General features: G+C 40.8%; 1 protein-coding gene across 1 annotated transcript; it reads right to left on the reverse strand.

Annotated features, from left to right (window-relative positions):
* Nucleotides 1-292: 292 nt before the first annotated feature.
* CCDC90B (coiled-coil domain containing 90B) lies at nucleotides 293-12,185 on the reverse strand. Its single transcript, XM_026106066.2, has 9 exons — nucleotides 12,020-12,185; nucleotides 10,567-10,686; nucleotides 7,321-7,424; nucleotides 4,946-5,047; nucleotides 4,242-4,283; nucleotides 4,091-4,162; nucleotides 3,954-4,007; nucleotides 2,999-3,113; nucleotides 293-1,556 (listed from the first exon to the last, which is right to left on the reverse strand). Exons 1-9 carry the CDS (start codon nucleotides 12,117-12,119, stop codon nucleotides 1,501-1,503), a joined length of 765 nt encoding a protein of 254 aa, XP_025961851.2. The 5' UTR covers nucleotides 12,120-12,185; the 3' UTR covers nucleotides 293-1,500.
* Between the last annotated feature and the right edge of the window lie 8,451 nt (nucleotides 12,186-20,636).

Here is a 20,636-nt window from a genome sequence, read left to right on the forward strand (position 1 = left end):
GCTGTTGGTGTTAAAGTCTCATGTAGGAACAGTGCAAATGATCAACCTGAATCTTTTTGAGGACTTCCAGAATGGGCAGAGTTTACTACAAGATGAATCTGTATATGTGACAGTTAGAGCAGACATGAGCGACTGCATGAAGTTTTTGCTGGTAGCACCCCCATACCTATTTGACAAATACACAGACATTGCAAACAGCAGGCTCAACCCTCTATAGAGTAGCACTATGTCTATTATAAAAATTGCATTTTTACAAGCTGGTAATCTGAATTCAAGTCTTTCAGACAGGAAATGTAACAAATTCATTTTATTTTCTTAAATGAAAATGTTTAAATACATAATTTCATGCACAGAATATAAGAATTTGCAGGGTCTCAGCAAATTCAACTGTAAAGAGAATAAAACTGCAATAGAAAAGAATATTGTCACTATTCAAAATTTTATGCTCTATAGCCCATTAAAGGCCTATTCTTTCAGTAAAGTTTAATCCAGGAAGAATTTGTATTTTAATAGAAGACTCAAACTAAGCATAGGCATTTGTACTCAGCAAAGTGTGACTGCTTCAGTTTTGGAAGATATCCACCCATTATGTTCCATCTCGGCAATCAAAGTCATGAAGTGCTTGCAGAAGGTAGAGGGACCGTCGTCACAGGTTGGTTTAGAAGTCAGTGTGGCCCATTTATTTCCATGGGATTACAAAACACTCCAGAGAAGTGTCAGCCTGGGAGGAGAAGGACCACCACCACACTGGCACCTTTATTTGAGATGTTGAGTATAGTCACATTAGAAGTCAGATCCTACACAGAATATACATGAGGATTTATTGGAAATACTTTGTATTACTTGAAGGGAGGAGTTATGAACATTTATCTGCCCAAGGCTCTACACTGTGAGAACATCTCCATTTGCAAAGAGAGAGATACAGAATAGGTCCCCTTATTCTGTTGGCCTCTGGAAGTATGGGTAAAAGGCATTAAAAAAAATGTACAGAGACATCTTAGTTTTAAATAAGATTTTAAATCTATGTAAACCACTTTTCAAGAAAAAGAGGATTCTTTACGAAAAGCCTGGGAGCGTGTGTTTATATATATTACCAAGGGGCCATGCTTCAACCCATCAGTAAAGAGTAATGGATTGAAGAAATGTCCAGCTCCTATATTTAAGATTAGAGTACTCAGCTGGATCAGAGTAGATCTGCTGGAGTCTGGCAGACAGAACAAAATTAATTCTGAAACATATTAGGAAATACTTTCTGATTTAATGTAGAAAGTTCTTGAAATAAATTACTGAATAAGGGACAAAGAAGTATTACTATGAAGTTACCTACTCCCCCCACCCCCATTGTTTTGATCTTTAGTGTTACCTATTCAGAAAACATTTTTAGTGCACAAGAAGAATATCAAAACAAAAGGGTACCAAGATTATCTACACCTCAAACATGACAGTCTGGCAGATGTTGCACGGTGACCTCTATATTTGATGCAATCATTCCATTCAGATCTATTTCCAGAATCTATAAAATCCCAGTGCTATTGCTAGGCAAGTGAATACTGAAGCTGTTAAAAGAAAAGAAAAGAGGTAATAATTAAGTCAATGCTAAATTTCATCATCTTCCACATGCAGAAGACTAATTGCATACAGATGGAAGGATAACTTACTCTACAGCAGTGTTTCCTAAACTTCCTAAATTGCTGCAGGGTTGACAGAAGAATTTTAAGTGACAGTGTCCTGTCTTAGATTTAATAATCTGTACAGAAGTACTGCCCAAACTGTGCGAAGGGAGGTCAAATTAAGCAGTCTGAGGAATTATGTTTCCAGGAACGTGTTTGTGGAACGATGTTGAATATACAGAGCAGAATAGGCTACCATAATTTTTATTAATATTCCCCATTTATCACAAATTATATTATAGGAGAGATGGTTAAGACAGGTCTTTCATTAGACATAATTAAAATTAACGAGATGAACTAATGATATACACACCTGATACAACATTAGGATTTCTAGGCAGTGCCTCTGAAGCCTAATCCGTTGTCTTATGGTACTGTTAAGCTGTTGTTTCAGTTAAGTGTTAGAATAAAGCTAATTGGGTTTGTCTTTGGACTTGTTCTCACTTCCAAATGTAATGCGTTATTCTTTTTTTATTCAGCTCTAATGCAATATAAATTACTAGTTTTGTATATATTGAGAAGTCAATCTCAAATCAGACTTTGTTCTACTCGGCAAGGAAAAGTATAAATACTGCCACACTGAAAATTTGTTGTTTTCAAAGTCTGAATGGGAGGCAGAACTGGCTGCAGCAGGAAAATACAGTGATTTCAAAGCAAGAGGTTCCCCTATTCCCATATTCCATTGAACAGAAGTCACAAGGACTTGCAGGATCTGAGAGCAGACCAACCCACAATATAGCTTACACATAATCATAACAATAGGTAAATACACTGCTTCACTCTCAGACTAGTTCTGATTGTCAGCAAACTTTCAGGATAACTAAAAGGACCTCAGGAGAGCTTCTGAAACAACTGCCATGTGAATGCCTGCAGCAAAGAGAGATACTGGCAGACTAGACAGAATATTTACCCCCCCCCCAGTTCATGTTCCTTCTGATCCCAGTTCTGGGCACAATCCTAAACCAACTGCAAGGCTTTCATGCACCTCTTCCATGTTACTTTTGCTTTAAAGGGGGTACATCCCCCCCAGCCTCAGTTATCTGCTGGTACACAGCCGACTTCTTGGATTTGTTTTGCATTAGCCACTTGTTTCCACACTACAGGCAGCTTCAGTTCCTTGGAACAGCAACTGACAGCATTGCTTACATACTAGAGACATAATCATTATTTGCAACACAAAGAAATGCAAAGAGACACAAGGGAACACAACTAGTTCACAAAAGAGAGATTTTCTAGAACTGTGTCTCCAGTCTTTAAAAACATACTTGAATAAAATTCTATACTTCCAAAACACTGCATGGGTACTTGCCTTCTTGCCTATCACATACCTGCCAAATAACGTATTGTATCCAGTTTATTAGATTCCATAAGTGTTTTTAAGGAAGCTATTTCAGTGTCAATTTTATTACTGATTTCTGAGATAACACTGTTGGTACTTGAATCCTGAAACATTAAAAGATAACATTTATTTGACTGTCACCTCTAGCCCTTTCAGTTTTGCAGAACAAAACAGAAATGCCATGCTATCAGAAATGAGAAAGAAAAACAGTTTAAACCAAATTTCCAATCTGTCAGTGAAGTAAAATATGCAACTGCTAAGTGATCTTAGAAAACACCAGGCAGCACTTAATATAATCCAAGTAGGGTATTAAAGAAGAAAGAAAAGCAGAAAAGAAAATTCACATACTTCAGATTTTTCTCTGATGCGCCAATGCCTGATCAACCTAAAGGCTATTAGATAGATTTTAGATTTATAGATATCAAGGTATCTATACTATGTATAGATTTATGCCTAAATTCCTGTGAAACACTGATTTATCATCCACAAACCATACCCAGAAAAGGGAGGAGAGATACTGAAGATGGGACATGTCCACGACAGCCTCTTGGACTTCAGTGCCTGCATGCTGGTCTGAGGACTTCCAGCCCCCCAAACTGTTCCTTGGCTGTAGGCAGCTAAACTGCCCCTTTGGTACAGCTGATCAGCTTAGCCTTTAATATTGGGAAGGGCAGCGTGACAGCACACACCCCACATACGATAGCCTACGCATTAACACATTCACAAAGTGAGAGATAGGCTTGCATGACCCCTTCCACCCAAGTTTAGCACAAATCCTACAGACCTAGCAATAAACACATAACACGTATGTGAGTGATATGTCCCAGCCTTTTGTTTTGCCACATAAAAATCCCATTAACTTTCATGATAGTTTTGAGTTTACATGACATATAAGAAGAAGAAAACAGTTCCGTATTAGGAAGTGGGCTCTGTTTAATACTTACTTTCTTATGAAACTCTGTAGTTGCTTCCATGAGTTTCTTTTCTTGATCTGTAAACTGTGAATAAAAGACAAATTACAATTGCAGTAAGGGAAAACAAGAAACAAAACTGGTAAGAATATCTTCAAAGCCCAGCTTACCATATCTGTCACTCTGCTTCTTTCCAGGTTTATATCTAGCTTGCTGTCAGCTCGTATTTTACCTGTTTCATTCTTTAAAACAAATAATGATTATGAAAATAACTGTTTACTTCCCCTAATGTGAATGTATACGTACTTGCTGTTTACTTACCATTAGCTGTTGTTTAACTTGATCTAATTCAATTTTCATTTTCTAGGTGTAAGGGAGAGAAAAAGAAAGTATTTTATTATTCAGAAAATAAAGTGTTGTTACTACACAGCTACCACTGTATTCACTGTAATTACTCTTCCATGAGTTTTCTCCTAATGGAGCAATTTGTTCTTGATTACGTAACTTGTGTGTTCAATCTATACAGCCAGGTACAACCTATTGGAAATTTTGCTAATTGGACATTAAGGTATTATTTTGTAACGATATACAATGATAAACTTGTTATACTGAGACTAAGTATAGCCAAAAAACAAATACTGAAATGCTGTCAAGCCAACCAAAATACATCTAAATCACTTATTTAAATTGTTGCATAAAAATGGCTGATTACTCTCCCTGTACTGTATGATTTATGACAAAGGTCTACTAGAACCACCCTTAAATAAAAATAAAGATTATTCTAAGATGGAAACATTTTTTCTTTCCAGAAGAACTGAGCAAGTCTTACCAAGTGAAATATATTTTTATATGATCACAGAAGCCATCATCCACACTCTGATAGACATATCCATGATTACTTCTACATAAATAGAAGCATCCAAGTTTACTTCTACATAAATATTCTGTTCCACAAAAAAAGTTCAGCAGGTATAACCCAACATGTATTACAATTTAACCGCTTAATTTAAAATACTTATTAGTACCTCATTCTCTGCTCTCAAGTTTGCAAATTCACTTTTCTCCAGGATGACCATATCTTTTCGAATGGAGTCCAAATGTGCCATTATCTGCTGTAAAGTTATTTCCTTTGAAACAAAAAACATGTCAAAATGATGAAGTTCCATGCTTTCTGGAAAAGTCAAGGAAAGCAGAGATTTTCAGGTCTGGGATTACGAAATAAGCTACAACAAAGCACAAAACGGGAAGAAAAAAACAACAGGAAAGTGGCTGAATCACAGAAGTTCATAGTTTGTCTGAAAGGAATTTGTCTGAAAGATTCAAGAGGCTTTTCTGTTGTTTTCATTAAGTAATTCTGAACTTAAGCAAAAAACCAGAGGTATCTAGTCCAAGCAGCTGCAAGGGAAATAGACTAGAAATTTCAGGTTAGTCTTTCATTTTCTTCCCTTTTCAATGAATGTTTAGCACACTGTAAAACATGAATTTTTAGTCTCAATCCAGTTCCTAAATAAGCACTTGTGTTTCTTCTCCAAAGGGTCATCACAAGGCACGGACTTAATGATATGAATATCACACTGTCCTCTCAGCTCTGAAGTGTGATTCTTGTTAGAAGAACACTGCAGAAAATGGAAAGTCTTTCCGGTCTTTGGACTAAGAAGTTCAAAATCCAGCTACTATTTATAAACTAGAGAAAAAATAAAGGAGGAAATACTGTCTTTTATAATCTTGAAAGCAATATTCCTATGCCTAGTGTAAGGAAGTTAGCCTACTGTTTAACATGAACGATGACAGTTTTGTGGGATTCTGCCTTTAAAGCTCAAAGCCAGCAAAATGAAGAGCTCTCATTCAGACTACAAGTAAACAGTATTTCTCACATCCTACATTGAACTAAATACCTAAAACACGTCCTGACCCAGTCTGCCCTGAAGTCTGACTTTACTTCGTTGAACATGATGAAGTTACCAGGAACTGTTAAAAGCTGCAAAACTTCAACTGCATTTACATTCAGGAGCTGACTTTCTCATCCCATTTCTCAGCTTCAATACTGATTACATTACAACAAGCAGTCTTTCTGTCTAACAAAATTCCATGCAAATTACATTTGGGATACTTACTTTGGGGTTCCTCAAAAGAAATGCTTCCACTTTGACTTAAAAAATCCCCAAACAATAGAAACACAGTTGTTTTGGGCTTCTTCATCTTTGAGATGTATTTTTAAAAAGTTAGATAACTTTTACCAAGAATAAATGTCAGTGAGATAAAAATCTGCTGTAATCAAGACTCAGCAGTTAAAATAAAGTAGCAATAAATGTTTAATTGCATTAAACCACTGAAGAAGAATGGGACATAATTTCAGTTTGCAGAGCCTTCCTGACTAATTACTACTGTGCATCAGAGCTTTATTTTGCCAATTTTTTTTTAAGATGAAACTTGTTGTCATCTATGTTATCAGCAGAAAAAAAAAAATCATACTACTTCCCCAATTCACTGCCTCCAAATATGCTCACAAACATTTGCCTGAATGCCTCAGCGAAGACAACAACTTGGTACTTGGCTTGCTTGCAGAGGGAGATGTTTAACGGACCAGTGCCAATGGCTAGGTTTATACAAACAAGTAAGTCAGGGCTCCCTGGCTGTCCCTGAGGGCAAGCAACATGTGACAGCTCATGCCCAGATGGCTAAAATCTCTTCCTCCTAAAACACAGTGGCTCTGCACACCCTGTCTTGCACAGTTCCTGGCCCTATGCTTTCCCATAAATTGTGTCCAGGTCAGGGAGGCTGATACTTGGCCCAGGCCAAAATCAGGCCAGGGGCTGCACTAACAGTTTAACAGTCTGGACTACTATGTGGTGATGTCTGAGCCCATGCCCTAGCCATGTTTAGCTTCCAGGATAGATAGAGCTTTAGGAACTAAAATGCAGAGGTAAAATCATGAAAGTAGTTTTCATTTTATGAACCAGAAAGTAATGAAGCACAACAAATACAGCGTATCTATGAACAAAGCTGACATCTTTACTACTCTTCAATAAAGAACACAGACAACTTTCTGCTGTTTTATGTAGAGCTTTGTCATCTCTCAGGAATGCCTTCAAATTTCTTTTCTACCCTCAACTGTTGTGAAGGGTTGTTAAAATTTTTGTTTCACCTCAGAGTTTTTCAGTAGCAAATGAAGCAATCTCGGCACTACACTTACATACTGTGAGTGCATAGGGAAACCACTTTAGGTTCCTGTGAGAAGGTGTTTTATGTAAGATATTGCTATCCGTTTATAGTTCAATAGCAGTTAGAAACTTAGGAAAATCTATCTCAGTAGAATGTTTACTACAGCAAATTGCTCACCTGTCTTTTAACTACGCAAATATGCATCATTATATTTATATAGCCATGTATGACATTTTACCTGCTGAGCCTGGGTCACCATATCCTTGTAGACTGTGTCTAAGCTGACATTTGACAGAGTAATTAGTGCCGATACAATGGTCTCCGCTTGTTCCTTCCCAAAGCCTGAAAGACAGTTGAAAGATGACAAGTTGAGATAATACTAGAAAGTCAGATGAAGAGTAAGAGCTACATAATAAACTGAGACCTGCGATTGCTTTACCTAACTACTGCAACACACAAATATTGAAAACTGACAGTGAACAGTCAGTCACTGTGATTTTTAGTTAGAAAAGTCCAGACTTAATGCTGCAAAAAATCTATCTGAAAAGCACTGATTATTATTTTTTAATAAACTGAAACAGTCTAGTAGTGTGGCCAATATGGCTGACAGGAGGACAAAACTTCCGTAAAATGTTTAATTGCTCACGCATTATAAAAATAGTCCAGCAAAATTTTACTTTATTATAAGCTTTTATAAGTTCTATTAAAATCAAACTTACCTTTTGATACAAAGCATGTATCCTATAGAATAATAAAATTAAAAGTTAAGTCCACATATATTGAAATTGTTCTGCAGAGATATGGGCACGTGCAAAACTCCTGATTTTAAAACTGCTGCATCTATTGCTTGTGGAATGAATTCAGACTATGGGATTTTTTGCTTTCCGATAATAAAATTCACACTTTGTCTATAGCTTGGTGCAATTTTGATGTGCTTAAAGATGATGAGTGGTGAATAATAAAACAATCAGCTGTCAGAGATTAGCAGACTTTGATTTAGCGCTGAGGGCTTTAGCCCCAAGGATTTATTTCCAGAAATCTAACTCATGTGTTGTATTTCAATTGCTCTGATTTATAAAATGGGATCAATTAACTTTTTGTTGAAAAATGCTTTCAAGGCAAATTATTTAGAGAAATATGCCACTGTTTCCTTCTAAAGTACTGGAATTGTCAGGATGCACCATCAGTTTACATTACTGAAAAGCTATGTGTGCTTTATGACAACTTCCTTCTGTTAAGAGGTGTGATAGTATTGCTTCGGTTCTTCTGAAGTTACAATTATTTAACTTCGGCTTTTGCCAATTCATAATTTTATTTTTCTCTATAGCAGTAGAGGCCTTTGCTCCCCATTTAAAAAATGTAGAGAAGTTAACATATGCAACAGCGAGAGACTGGAGCCCGAAAACTATATGCAGTAAGCTTTAGTTAAACTAAATGCATCTTTCACTTCTGTAACATCTGCAAGTTTTACATTTAGAGCCCTGTCACTGTAATATTGAAGAATTTGTAGATGTTATGGAACAAATTAACAAACTAATTAATAACGACTCACCAGCACTGGACAGTATTCACCCCACGAGTTCTAAAGGAACTCAAAGAAGAAATAATAGCTGAATTCGTAGTGGGGATGTCTCACTTAAACTACCTTCATTACCTGAGGACTGGAAAATAGCAAATGCAAAGCCAGTTTTTAAAAACAGCTCCGGAGGAGATGTAAGGAACCACAGGCTGGTAAGTCTGACATATGCATGAAAAAATATCAGTAGAAATAATAATAAACACCAATAGTAGACTCTCAGTACTCTTCTAAGTACTAATACATATTATTAATAGACTCTATTAATGGAAAAATACCCCTAATCTTTGGCTATGACATTCCAACTGTTGCTTAGGAGGAAAAACTTGGGATTATAACAGATAACTGATAATTTGGTGATGAGATCATTTCAATGCTTAGCAGAGATCAACAAAGCAAACCAAACTTCACGAGTTATTAAAAAAGGAGTAGAGAACAAAACAGATATAACATTATGCCACTGTTCAAATCCATGGGACATTCAGTTGTCAAATTGTGCTTGTAATTCTGTCCCCTCCCGGTTCAAAAAGGATGCAATAGAACTGGAAAAGACTCACACCTGGGCAACAAGAACAATCAAAAGTATGGAAATGCAGCTGTAAAAGGAAAAAATCAACAGGATAGAACTCTTGTCTGGAAAAGAATGAGGGAGGAATAGGAGAATATGAGAGACATGAAATGTTCGTTCCCTCTTCCCACAAAAGAACTGAAAGGGCATCAAATTAACTGAGTGGAAGGCAGCTTCTGCATAAACATAAGGAAGTATTTTTTCACAAAAGTAGTGAACGTGCGGAAGTTCATGCCAAAGGATGTTTTGGGTGCTAACCAGTTTATAGTGGTTTAAGGATGGATAAAGTTTATGGAACAAATTCTGTTGAAGGTTACTAAATACATAAGACTCACATCCAGCTCAAAATACCTGCAAGGCAATAATCACTGGTACGTTTGGAAAGCATAAGAGAATACGTTACATGTATCTGTCCCATTTTTATACTTTTTTCAGGTACTGACTCATGGCAGCTGCTGTTAGAGATAAAGCCTGGGCTAGATGAACCTTAAATCTGACCCAAGAGAGTCACACTTACAAAAATGAAAGTGCAGATATTAAGAATGTATTACAGCACTATGTTGCTGCTAAAATGTACAGTTAAAAAATTTAAAGAGGAGGGCAAACTTAAAAAAAAAAAAAAAAGCTGGAGAACTGTAAAAAAAAAAAAAGACAAAAAATATGCATAAAGGCACATTAAGCATAGACAGCAGAAGAACACTCTGCATGCTGCCTCCAAAACCAACAGAAACTATGATCAAAAATCCTTCATCACATGAACTTTTCAAAATGTTAAATATAAGCTTTTTCTGAGGTGGGGTCAATTGTCATTTACACACATGTATTAACACACATCAACTACAAACATGTAAGCCATGTGTCTGCATCTGCAACACTACAATGGCTTACATATTGATAAGAACTGGACAGTTTTTCGTATTGTTAATAACTAAATGAAATACAAAAAAGCATTACCAATCTGGCTTTAAAATTCAATTTCAGTAACTTAGGTTATTATTAGCAGCCAATTGAAAGATCTGATATTAAAGCTTCATTTTTGCTAGAGAACAGTTCTTTAATTGTTACTGGTATTTTACATTTGTTAAAGGTATTACATTCCCAGAAGCTGGAAGATATTACATAAACTGACATACAGCTACAAATAAGGTAAATCTAATCTAACAGCTTATTTGCCTGGTTGCAGAGATATCAAATTGTATCAGATGCTTCCCCTCACATTCTAGAGGCTTCTAACATATTTTATAACACAAAGTTGACACTTTGGGGAATTCAATAGTACTCAAAATTATAATACTCAAACTCAAAGTCTTCCTTTGAATTATTTAACAGATGTCACTTACCATGGGCTTCCAGATCCTGCACTAAGGCATGGGTATCAAAAGTTACCTTCCTCTGTTCCAGGGGAGTGATTTCAACTCTTCTCACATCATACGATCTTCTAAGAGCTGTGGCAGCAAAACCTGGAAGTGACAACACATGCTTTAAAACTGTCAGGTTTTTTGTTCAGTTTATCATTTAAAAAGAGCAACTCTAACGCCTTTCATCATAGAAAAGAAACAAAGCTGCATGAAATATCCTAACACACCAAAAATAAAATGACTAATAATTTTATAATATATGAAAATCATCATTTAAACCTCCTACTTTTAAAACATTAGCAGTTCTAATGCCCTGACAATTTCTTGCTCCCACAACGACACTGTCTTTAGACTTTCTTCTTCTATTACTGCCCTTTCCAGCAAGAGAGTGCCATGTGTAAAGATACAGTCACTGAATTTTTTTCAGATTATGCAGCTCTGATGTTCAGAATGAATTTGTTGGTTCACCAGTAAGATGACATGCGTATTTAATACCTTAGATCTTCCGAGTTAGGAATCCGCTGTATTTATTATGTGAAAGCCCTCCCACAAGACATTTCTGTGCTTCTCCTACCTTGAATTTCAAGCGTATTTTTCCCCCTCATTTTACCCTTGGGGGGACCTTTCATATTAGAGCTTTCTTTCTGATAGAATCTATGCTATCTAAAAAGCCCTATTACTTCAAAATGTATGCTTATTTGAAACCTTCCTCACTGCTAGCTCTCTCCCTTAACTAAAATGTGGTTCTGTATCTTATCTAGATTTTTACTCAAAGGCTTTGTATCAGTCAAACAACAGTGCAATTATACTGTACCACTGCCAGATACATCAAGATGTGTTTTCTTATATCTGCTTTAAGGAAGTGACTATGACTAGCTAAGCCAGCCCTAGTATGGGAACCAAAGTTTATATCAGATTTAAGGTGAATGAGACAGGGGAAAGATGGGTGCTTAAGTGTGCGAACACTGAACACTACATACAAATAATTAAATATAACTCTAAGCTTCACCGTGGGATAAAACATTCTTTTTCCAAGGGAAAACAGCTTTCAAACACAAAGGGGTTTACCAATAAGTAAACACATCTCAGTCCTCTGAGCCTAGCGGATTTTTTCCTTCGGTTGAACATATGCATTGCGCAGGCGTTTTCTCTCTCCAAAAAGCCAATATTACAGCATGAAGCTCCTCATTGCTAAACATTCTTCCCCCCCCCCCCCCCCCAGCTCCACGGCTGTCTTAAAACCTCACGTTTTTCACGGACTCTGCCTCAGGCAGCGCCCCGCCACGCAAGCTAAACCGCTTTACCCGAGCCGTCGCCGCCCGCCTTTCCGCAGCGGCCTCCTGCTCGTCGGCGCCTTCCCCGCCTCTCCCGGCACCCCCAGCCACCGCCCTGCTCCCCGTCTCCCGCTCCGCCGGCCGCCCCCGCCGGCCCTCACCTCTGCGCGCGGCCGCGGGCGTCGCGGCGCGGCACGAACCCGCCCGGCAACCGCCGCCCACCCCGGCGAGGAGCGCCGCGCCGCGCCGCGCCCCCGCCATCGCCTCCCCGCCGCTTCCGCCAGACGGCGCCCAGTGCGCAGGCGCCGCCGCGGAGGTGCATCCGGCCGGGGCCCGCGGGGCATGCTGGGTGTGGCAGTCCAGGAGCGGCAAGGCGGGCGGCGGCGCTGCGTCTCCGTGCGGAGGGGAGGAGCGGCAGCGCCCGCCACGCATGCGCATGAGCGCGCTCGGGGGGGGGGCGGTTGCCATGGCAGCAGAGGCAGAGCTCCCGCCGCCACACGCGCCTCGCGACGGCCTGCTCGCGGCGGCCTCCGTCTTCGTCTCAGTGTCCCCAAAAAGTGCCGGGGTAGGCCAGCACCGCCCGGGGCACCGAGATCCTCACGGGGGACTGCTCCCAGAGCAGCTCCTGTGCGTCCCAGCAGCCCCTGTGGGGGCCTGGCGTGCCGTGACAGGCCGCCGTCCTCCCCAGCTGACACCCGGTGCCTCGTGTATGCATCTCCTGACGGGCCTGTGGTTATGGCCCAGGCCGGGCACGGACAGGCTGCAGCCTGCCTGAGCTCGAGCTTGCTCTGGCTGTGGTTAGCGGGGGCCTCTGACCTTCGGGGACCGGCTCCTGAGCTGCGTAGCCACACGGCAAAGTCACTCTGCGCAGCCCTTCAAGTTCCCATTCGCTCTCTGGGAGCTTTGGTCACACCAGCGTGTCCTTTCCTGCCTGGCTGCCACGCTGTTGTGTATTTTAAAATTTTATTTTTTTTGTGAGCCGTCCATGACGTTCATACTGTGGTAAGGAGAAGAACACTGCTTAAAGGGAAGAAATCCCTGCTTCTGTACCATCACATGTGCTTCTGCATCTCACCTTGCTGTCATGCACGCAAAGTTGTAGCAGCGAGCATTTAAGACAAAAGTGTCCATTTCGTTTCTCTCCTCTCCTGAATTGAGTCCTTCCTCAATGCTTGGAAGCTATAACTGCTGTCTGCAACCTGTCTGCTTCAGGCCACAAGCATTTCTTTTAGCTTGGCTAAGGTTTGCAGGTGTTCAAGCGGCTGAATTTTGCTTTCAGTTGCAGGAAAATAAATCTGATCTGTTTGGGATTTCAGGTCAATATCACAGAAAGCAGTTTGGTCCCTAGTGTTAGAGTGTATGTAAAAAATGTTGATGCCTGTCGAGATCCGAGAGGAACAAGCAGGGTAAAAACACGCACAGAATACAGCAGACAGAGGAGGACATTGGAAGAAATTATGCAGACCACCCTTGCTTGTCAAACATACGAAGAAGGAATATCCAGAGATATGCCTGCGTTAGCAGGGTTGTTCCAAGAGCCAAGATATTAGCCGTGTGCCCAGGGCTTTAAGTGTCCCCCAGAGAGCACTTAGACTGAGGTCTGGGTAAGCAAGACCTTCTCTTATCTAGCCATGCAGTAATGAGGACACACAGGAAACCTGCTCAAAGACCTTCCTTGTGAGAGCACTGATGTTGTCTCTGTAAGGCCAGAAAGACTTGTGGACAGGCAGAGCCCGGAGTAAAGACAAGCTGCCTACAGTAGGCAATGCACAATTCAGAGCAATTCAGATCTGTATAGGTGCAGTCATGGAGCATCCATGCAAAAAACATTAACAGGCTAAATTCAGCTCTGGAGCACCTGGCTGCAATACTGTTGACCAGCAATGTGGGGTACAGTGACATGAGGGCTGAATATTCATTTCAAAAGCACATCTCCAGGACAGACTTTGGGAAAGAACACAGCCCTGAATTGTCTTATGGATGGAGAGGGCCACGTGCCAATGGCTGTATCAAGAGTTAGACTTAGATTTGTGGTGGACAGGGCTGCACAGAGGCTAGTGGGAACTTATTTTCTGCCAGCTGCATTTGGGCAAGTGAACTGCTCCTAATTTAGTATGGTTTTCCCTCATTCTCTATTCTCTGCTCACTATACCTCAGATAACTGCTATAGGTCAGCTTCCCTAAGCCTGGCTTTGAATATGTCTAAACATCCCTGAATTTAAATGCAAAACCAGGCCTGGCTGCAGTTCTTCTAAAAGGCAAAACCAAAACTCTGGCTCCTAGTGCTTTTGAATGCTGAAGTTTTGAAACCTGTAACCTATATATGAACATTGTGGCTAGAGAGCAGAAGAGACAGTCTTATGTCAAAGCCTTATATTGTGACTGAGGAGATTTTGATTTCACACTGGAGCCTGCTTTCCCATGGATTCCTGTTGACCTTAGCCTAATCACTGAATCATCTCAGAGTTCCCCACGCTCCATAATCAGAATAATAATTTTGATATTTATTCTTTCTACTTTTTCTCTCTTTTGTCCATTTTGGCTGGAAAGAGGTGTGACTTTACTATACAGTGTACAGCACTGCATTGGTGCCTGATCTTGGTTAGGACTTCTGAGTGTTACGCTACTGTGCCATGTCTAAATTCTGCAGATCTGACCCTAGTTTGTGGGCAAGGCCTCAACTCAGATGTCATCTCTGATGTTGGTTTGAATACACAAGAAGTTCACTCCTGTTGTGACCTGGCAAGTGCAACAGCTCCATACCAAGATTATGAATGGGAAAACCAACTCTGATTGCACGGAGCCTGCCCAGCACACTGCTATCACCTCTGAGCAGCCAGCCTGACAGACTTGCACAATAAATCATAACACGCTGACTAATTCTCTCTCACTTCTGTACTCACTACGATAGTCAGTCCAGCCTCGAGTTGCACTCCCTCACTTGGAGCAGCCCTCAGCATTGTTCCTTTGCTGGTGACCCTTTATTGTTTTCTTCTCCTTAAAGCCCTTGATGCCAATCAAAATCTTTGGCTTTTACAGGAAGCTAGAAATAAAGTCTGTCCCATGGCCCCTGACAAAAAGCTGCCTTCAACAGTAGCCAAATGTATAGATAGAAATAAACAGGTTAGCAACTGTAGCTATTTCTTCGCCAGTCATTTCCTCATAGTTATTCCAGCACTCCAGTGGGAGAGAAAACTATGCTATGAGAAAACTGATTGTTACTTTGGGTACTACCCTCTGCGAACCTATGAGGCAGGAAAATGATGTGGGTCTGATACATTCCAGGTTTGGCGCGAGACTAGCACTGAACTCCCAAGACTGGTTTCTAAACAAAAGTGACTCCAGAGCGCACAGTTTTCCACAGCTATGGCCTGATAACCAGGATTTTAGTCTTTCTACTGATTGAAGAGCTGGACTTGAACCAGCCATCCCAGTCTGTCAATTTTGAATCCTCATGTTGCGATCTGTTTCCATACAAGTTGTTAATCACACAGGGACTCAGAACACAATGGAAATAATTTGTTTAATCAAAAAGGCACTATAATTTCAGGATGAAATTTCCATTCAAATTGTAAGGAAGGATGAAATGATCCATCCAAGCTAAGACCTTGACTTTCCCCACCTCCCAGATAAATGCTGCAGAGGCTGGCTACTCTGGAAGGGAAGAATAATGGTCTTGACTGAATTTTATCTTCATTTTATTCCCTATCAGAGCAAAATACAGATTTAAAAGACTCAGAATATTTATGCAAAAAGAATTTTTGCTTTTATACTTGTACTAGTTATAATAAAATACTTTTGGCTCTCTCAGGCATCTCTTTTACTGTAGAAATCCAGGAATTCTGAATTTACTTCTTAAAATAAAAATGCAGACAAAGAATATTGCTTGTGGTACTTTTTATAACTGGTTATATTTAAACCACTAAGTTTGAGAACTGTAATATAATATAAGGTACCTGTGAATAAAAAAGATGCAGTTTTCAACAGTGACTAACAAATGTGGACTGTCTGAACTCACCCACCTCTATACCCTTCGTAAGAGCCCTGATTCTCTCACAGCTAGCACAGTGCAGTGCTTTAAGCTGGACTTGTAAAAATTCAGTTTGTCAGGATCACTAATCAGAGCAGAAAAGCCTCCTTGGTGATAAAGGCTTTTTTTAAAAAAAAAATCTTGATTTCTAATCACTTGAAGGTCCCTTTGGATGCCAAGTTTGATTCAGCCTTCATGAATTGTTCACCTCCACTCAGTGGAAAGGGCTGTAGTGTCAATGGACTCTCTTATGTGGCTTTTTGGTCCTGCCTTGTTTCCTTCTTTTTGTAAGAACCAGTTGGGGGAATCGTAATTTGTTCAGTGGCGTTTACTCTTTTGGGGTGTGACTTTCATTCAGAGGGCTAAGATGAGAATGAAGATGGAGGTAAGAAGTAGATGGGGTATTTGGGGGCAGAAGCACCCCTACCAGTGGCAATGGTCTAAGTCAGGGTAATAAAGAAAGCAAGCAGCCAAGGAACTCACTAGCAGGACATTAGTAGCAAAGCAGGTGTGTGGTACCTATGCTGAGGTTTAACTCTGCAGTCCTGCCATGGTAACAGATGCAGGATTCAGCAGAAATGCTCAAACAGACCCAGCCTTATTTAAAGCACTGAGTTGCCAAGTCAACAATTCCTATGTTGCCAAGATACAGGCCTTAGAAAAAAACCCCAACAATAGCAACAAAAAACTGTCACTAAGGAAGAAGAGCCCTGGATCCAAGCCCCCTCTTTGGGGAAGTTATTGTTCAGCAGCAACAATGTCACACACAGACTAAGGATGGCAATTGCTCCTTTGGTGGCATGCAGTCAGTCTTTTCAAACCATAAAGGGTTCCTTTGGCTAAGGCTAAGAAAGGCTAAGTGCCCCAGGATGTTGATTTTCTACTTCAGACAGACACTGAACCAGCAAACCGGGTTTTTGGAAGCTGTAATTTCTAACAGCAGGTACTAGCAACTGAAAGCAGTTCATCTTACCAATACAGAGAGCCACTCTGGAAATAAGAGGGGCTGTCAAAACATGCCATAGGAGGGCAGCAGCCTACAACTAGACACGGTCAGATCATGAGGCTGTGTATTCTGATCAGATCCTCCTCACACTCTATTTATTACCAGTTATACAGACACAGTGGAGGGCACCTATTCATATGCTCTTAGCCACCCGTGATACAGCTTTCACATGAATACTAGTAATACATCTCCATATTGTCTGTCAGTCACAATGAGAGCTTGCAGCAGAGATTGCTTCAAGCTGCAATGTTCTGCAAAGGTGTTTAAAGGCAGGAGGCACCCCTCTCAAACAGCTGAAAATAAGGAAGGCAAGCAGATAAGGAACTCAACAGAAAAATGGTGAAACCAGTGAGGTGCTTGGAGAATGGGGGAGATAATGAGACAACTAATTTTTTTAACCTTCCCCTCACACTTTTCATATTTTATAAATCTTTCATCACTCTGCATGCTTCATGGGAATTCTCTGTTGTCCCCCTTGACTGCAAGATACAGATCAAGGTCTTAGTTCTGTCACTGGTGGTGATATCTAGTCATTGGAATGGCTTGAAAGGACCTCTGGTTTGAGTCCAGTACCTCTGCAAACAACTAGAGGCACTTACTGCCTTTTTAACCTATGTTTTCTTCAAGATCTGTCCCAGACTGGGGTTGGTTTACCCACCAAATAGCTAGCAAATTCCTTTCTTGAGCTTAGGTAAACGACATATTTTCAAAGCTATGTGTCCCCTAAACTGCATTTAGAAACCTAAGCTGCAGCTGGATTTTCAGAGTTGTTGAGTATCACAAGTATAGGATGTACTTTCTCTCTGGTCTCTCTTGTCCCTGAATATATCCGAGTTTCCTACCTCTAGAAGAGGTCTAGGCTGTGACATTCTCTGTATTGGCTGTATTAATCAGCATACATCCCTGGATTCAGCACTTAGAAACATCTGCTGGGTCCTGTGACCAGTGTCAAAAATAGAGAACAGTCAGCTATAGCAAAGCAAGATACTATTTCATATTAACAAATGCAACAAAGTATAAGGGAACAAGGAGTTTGAAATGGTAAAAATGTCAGTGTGATTATTTACATTAAATAAGCTATGCCCCCATATCAAAGCCTGAGGGTAACGGGTAGGGGACCCAGGTAGATTTTACTTCCATGGATGCTCAGGCAGAGTCCATCCCTTGTTAGTCCATTCTCTGCTGTCAGCTCTCCCTCACTCCCAAAGTAAGTGCTTTTAAAAAAAATGTAATTTCTTTGTAATCTGGTGGACAGATACTGGTCTTACAGCATTTATTGACTTCTGGAAGCAGCATGTTTGCTGAAAGATAGCTACAGTGTCGTCTTTTCATGGTGCCCATCCTGTTTCCCAGTATTCTGCTGATTTGGAGCTCTTTGTGGTCATCTGGGTAATTTTGTAGCAGTCTTGCTAATAAGTGAACCAGCATGGGAAGGGGACATTCAAGAAGGCAGGCAACTTTATTAGCAATGGTGGGTGATTGGACTCCATCTCAGTCCTGAAACCAGAAGGGAGCATCACCCCACCACTAGGTCCTGCAGCACCGTTGAGCCTTGGCAAAGACTTTGGGTGAAGTTTCCCTCTTACACCCTAAAATCTTTGACTTGACTGCGACTCACCCTGTGAAAGAGGCCATGGTACAAAGTGTCCAAATGGCTTGGGAGCACTCTGACTTGTTCATCTTCTCCCAGCTCTCCTCTACCAAGTGGTATTTCTCCCTATCCCTCCTGGGGCCATGTATCATCCCCACGCCAACGCACACCTAGATGCCCTCCATCACCGTGCTCTGACACCTGCTGAGGGGGGAGGGCAGTATCGGTGGGTAGTGTGAGGAGGGAGGCAGAACCAGCTCTGATTCCTCCCTCTCCTCTCTACTGCGGCAAAGTCAAAGTGCCAGGTACAGAAGCCCAGCTCAGCAGGCAAAGGTAAGTGAGGTCTGACAGCCCGAAGTGGGACAACAGACAGCTGGAGTCTAGAAGACACTTGCTATTTGTGAGAGTATTGTCCTCTAATCATTTCAGCACTGATTGGGGTCACAAATATTTAGGAACGTGAGACCTCCAGAGTATCGATCTAATTTCCCATCACTACTCAGGACGAAGTGTTGTGCTCAGGCTCTCCTGTGTCTCGAAGGCAGACTACACCACTAGTGGCTGCTGAATGGGCTATTGTGCTTTGGCACTCTAGTAGCAAATATCCGACAGACCTATACTCTGATTTGCTTTTGGCCAAAAGCACCTTTTAGGAAGGACATTGTTATCTAGCAGCTCTCCAGAATAGCTTAAGCCTTTGCTGAAAACCCACAGGGAAGGGCTGGGGCATTCCAGTCAATTTTGAACTGACTGGGGCTTAGGAGCTTAACTGTAGTTAGGAAATATATTGATACAGGGAGCAGGAGAACGATTCCAGTGCAAAAGCAGCAACAACAGAAAACACCCATCTATGTTCCCTACATAAAGGAACTCACTAAGCCACACTTTCTGGAAAGCTTTTGTCCTTGAGTACTTACCATAGTCTACTTCCAGCTAGATAAACGCACTTCCAGCAAATTAGATTACTCTTGGAATAAACATGCAGGAAGGGGCAAAAGGGCCTGTGGTAGGATAGATCACCTTTCTGCATGATTAATTTAGTTCCATGAGGCTCAGATAAGTCTCACAAAATTTCATCTAGATGGAGTACGGGCAGTGAACAGACAGACTACAATGCTGTGGTTTGTATTAGTGACACTGTTGACTTTCCTCCCTGTCAGTGTCTAGAATAACCTTGTTTGAGACACCAGTGGGATGGGACAAATTAGGATAGTGAAATAAAATGTGTTATTACCAATATATATGATTAAATCCCCTCCAAGTCAATGGGGTTGCTCTAGTCAATGGAGCCATGCTGACTTGGATCAACAGAAGCTTTTGCATGTTCTTTGTACACCTGTAGTACTGATAAGCCTAAATCCTGTGTCAGCATCTCACCACTGTGAAAACTCAATATGTAGATTCTGTGTGTGGCTGAAGGGAATAAAAGTCTAGTATGGAAATTAGTTAGGGAAAGAACACTTCAGTGCTCTGTTGCCCAATGCTCTTCTTGCCTGTCTTTCTGAATTATCTTCTTTCTGCTCTCCACAGACTTGTCTTCTACCACACATTCTCCTAACACTAACAGTTTCCCAGTGTTGTCCATGCTCTGCCTAGCGAGGATCCTGAAGAACTCAGATGCACTGGAGAAGCTGACACAAGTTCATAAACAAGTATACAGAAGTCACTCTGATCTTATTTACGAGTTGTTATGGAAATGGCTGACAGCTCCCGGTATTTCCCAGGGAGATCATTTTTAATGGTTCCTGAAGTTGCTAGGAAATTCTAATGGGATCCAAAATACTTTGTCTCAGACTACACAGTGTGCTTGTACTGTTTGGAAACCACATAGACATTGATGCATTTCCACGTAGGCACAGTCAGCACCCACTCAAGCCACAACACTCTGTATCATGGGAACAGCTTGCAGACCATTGTTTTCACAGATCTTCTTGCTTGAATAGATCATACCAGAATTAAGAGCTTTTCACAGGCTGGTCAAGTATTTATGAGCCTGGAAACACAGCACATATATTTCTTTGCAAGTTAATGCAAATCCAACTGGGATCTTAAAAAATTTAATAGATGATCTTCAGAAAGGTACATTGCTTTCTGCTAGACAAGTGAAGATGTGGAGACATCTCAATTTAGAGCTTCCTCAACACACAGAGG

This window comes from Dromaius novaehollandiae, chromosome 1, assembly GCF_036370855.1.
Source record: "Dromaius novaehollandiae isolate bDroNov1 chromosome 1, bDroNov1.hap1, whole genome shotgun sequence".
In the NCBI taxonomy this organism is placed as follows: domain Eukaryota; kingdom Metazoa; phylum Chordata; class Aves; order Casuariiformes; family Dromaiidae; genus Dromaius; species Dromaius novaehollandiae.

Excerpts from the sequence above, each read along its gene's own strand:
- CCDC90B (XM_026106066.2), bottom strand. The coding sequence starts at position 12,119 with ATGGCGGGGGCGCGGCGCGGCGCGGCGCTCCTCGCCGGGGTGGGCGGC. Across the intron at positions 10,687-12,019 it reads GCCCGCGGCCGCGCGCAGAG|GTTTTGCTGCCACAGCTCTT; the intron begins GTGAGGGCCGGC and ends TGTCACTTCCAG. Across the intron at positions 5,048-7,320 it reads TGGTGACCCAGGCTCAGCAG|GAAATAACTTTACAGCAGAT; the intron begins GTAAAATGTCAT and ends TTTGTTTCAAAG.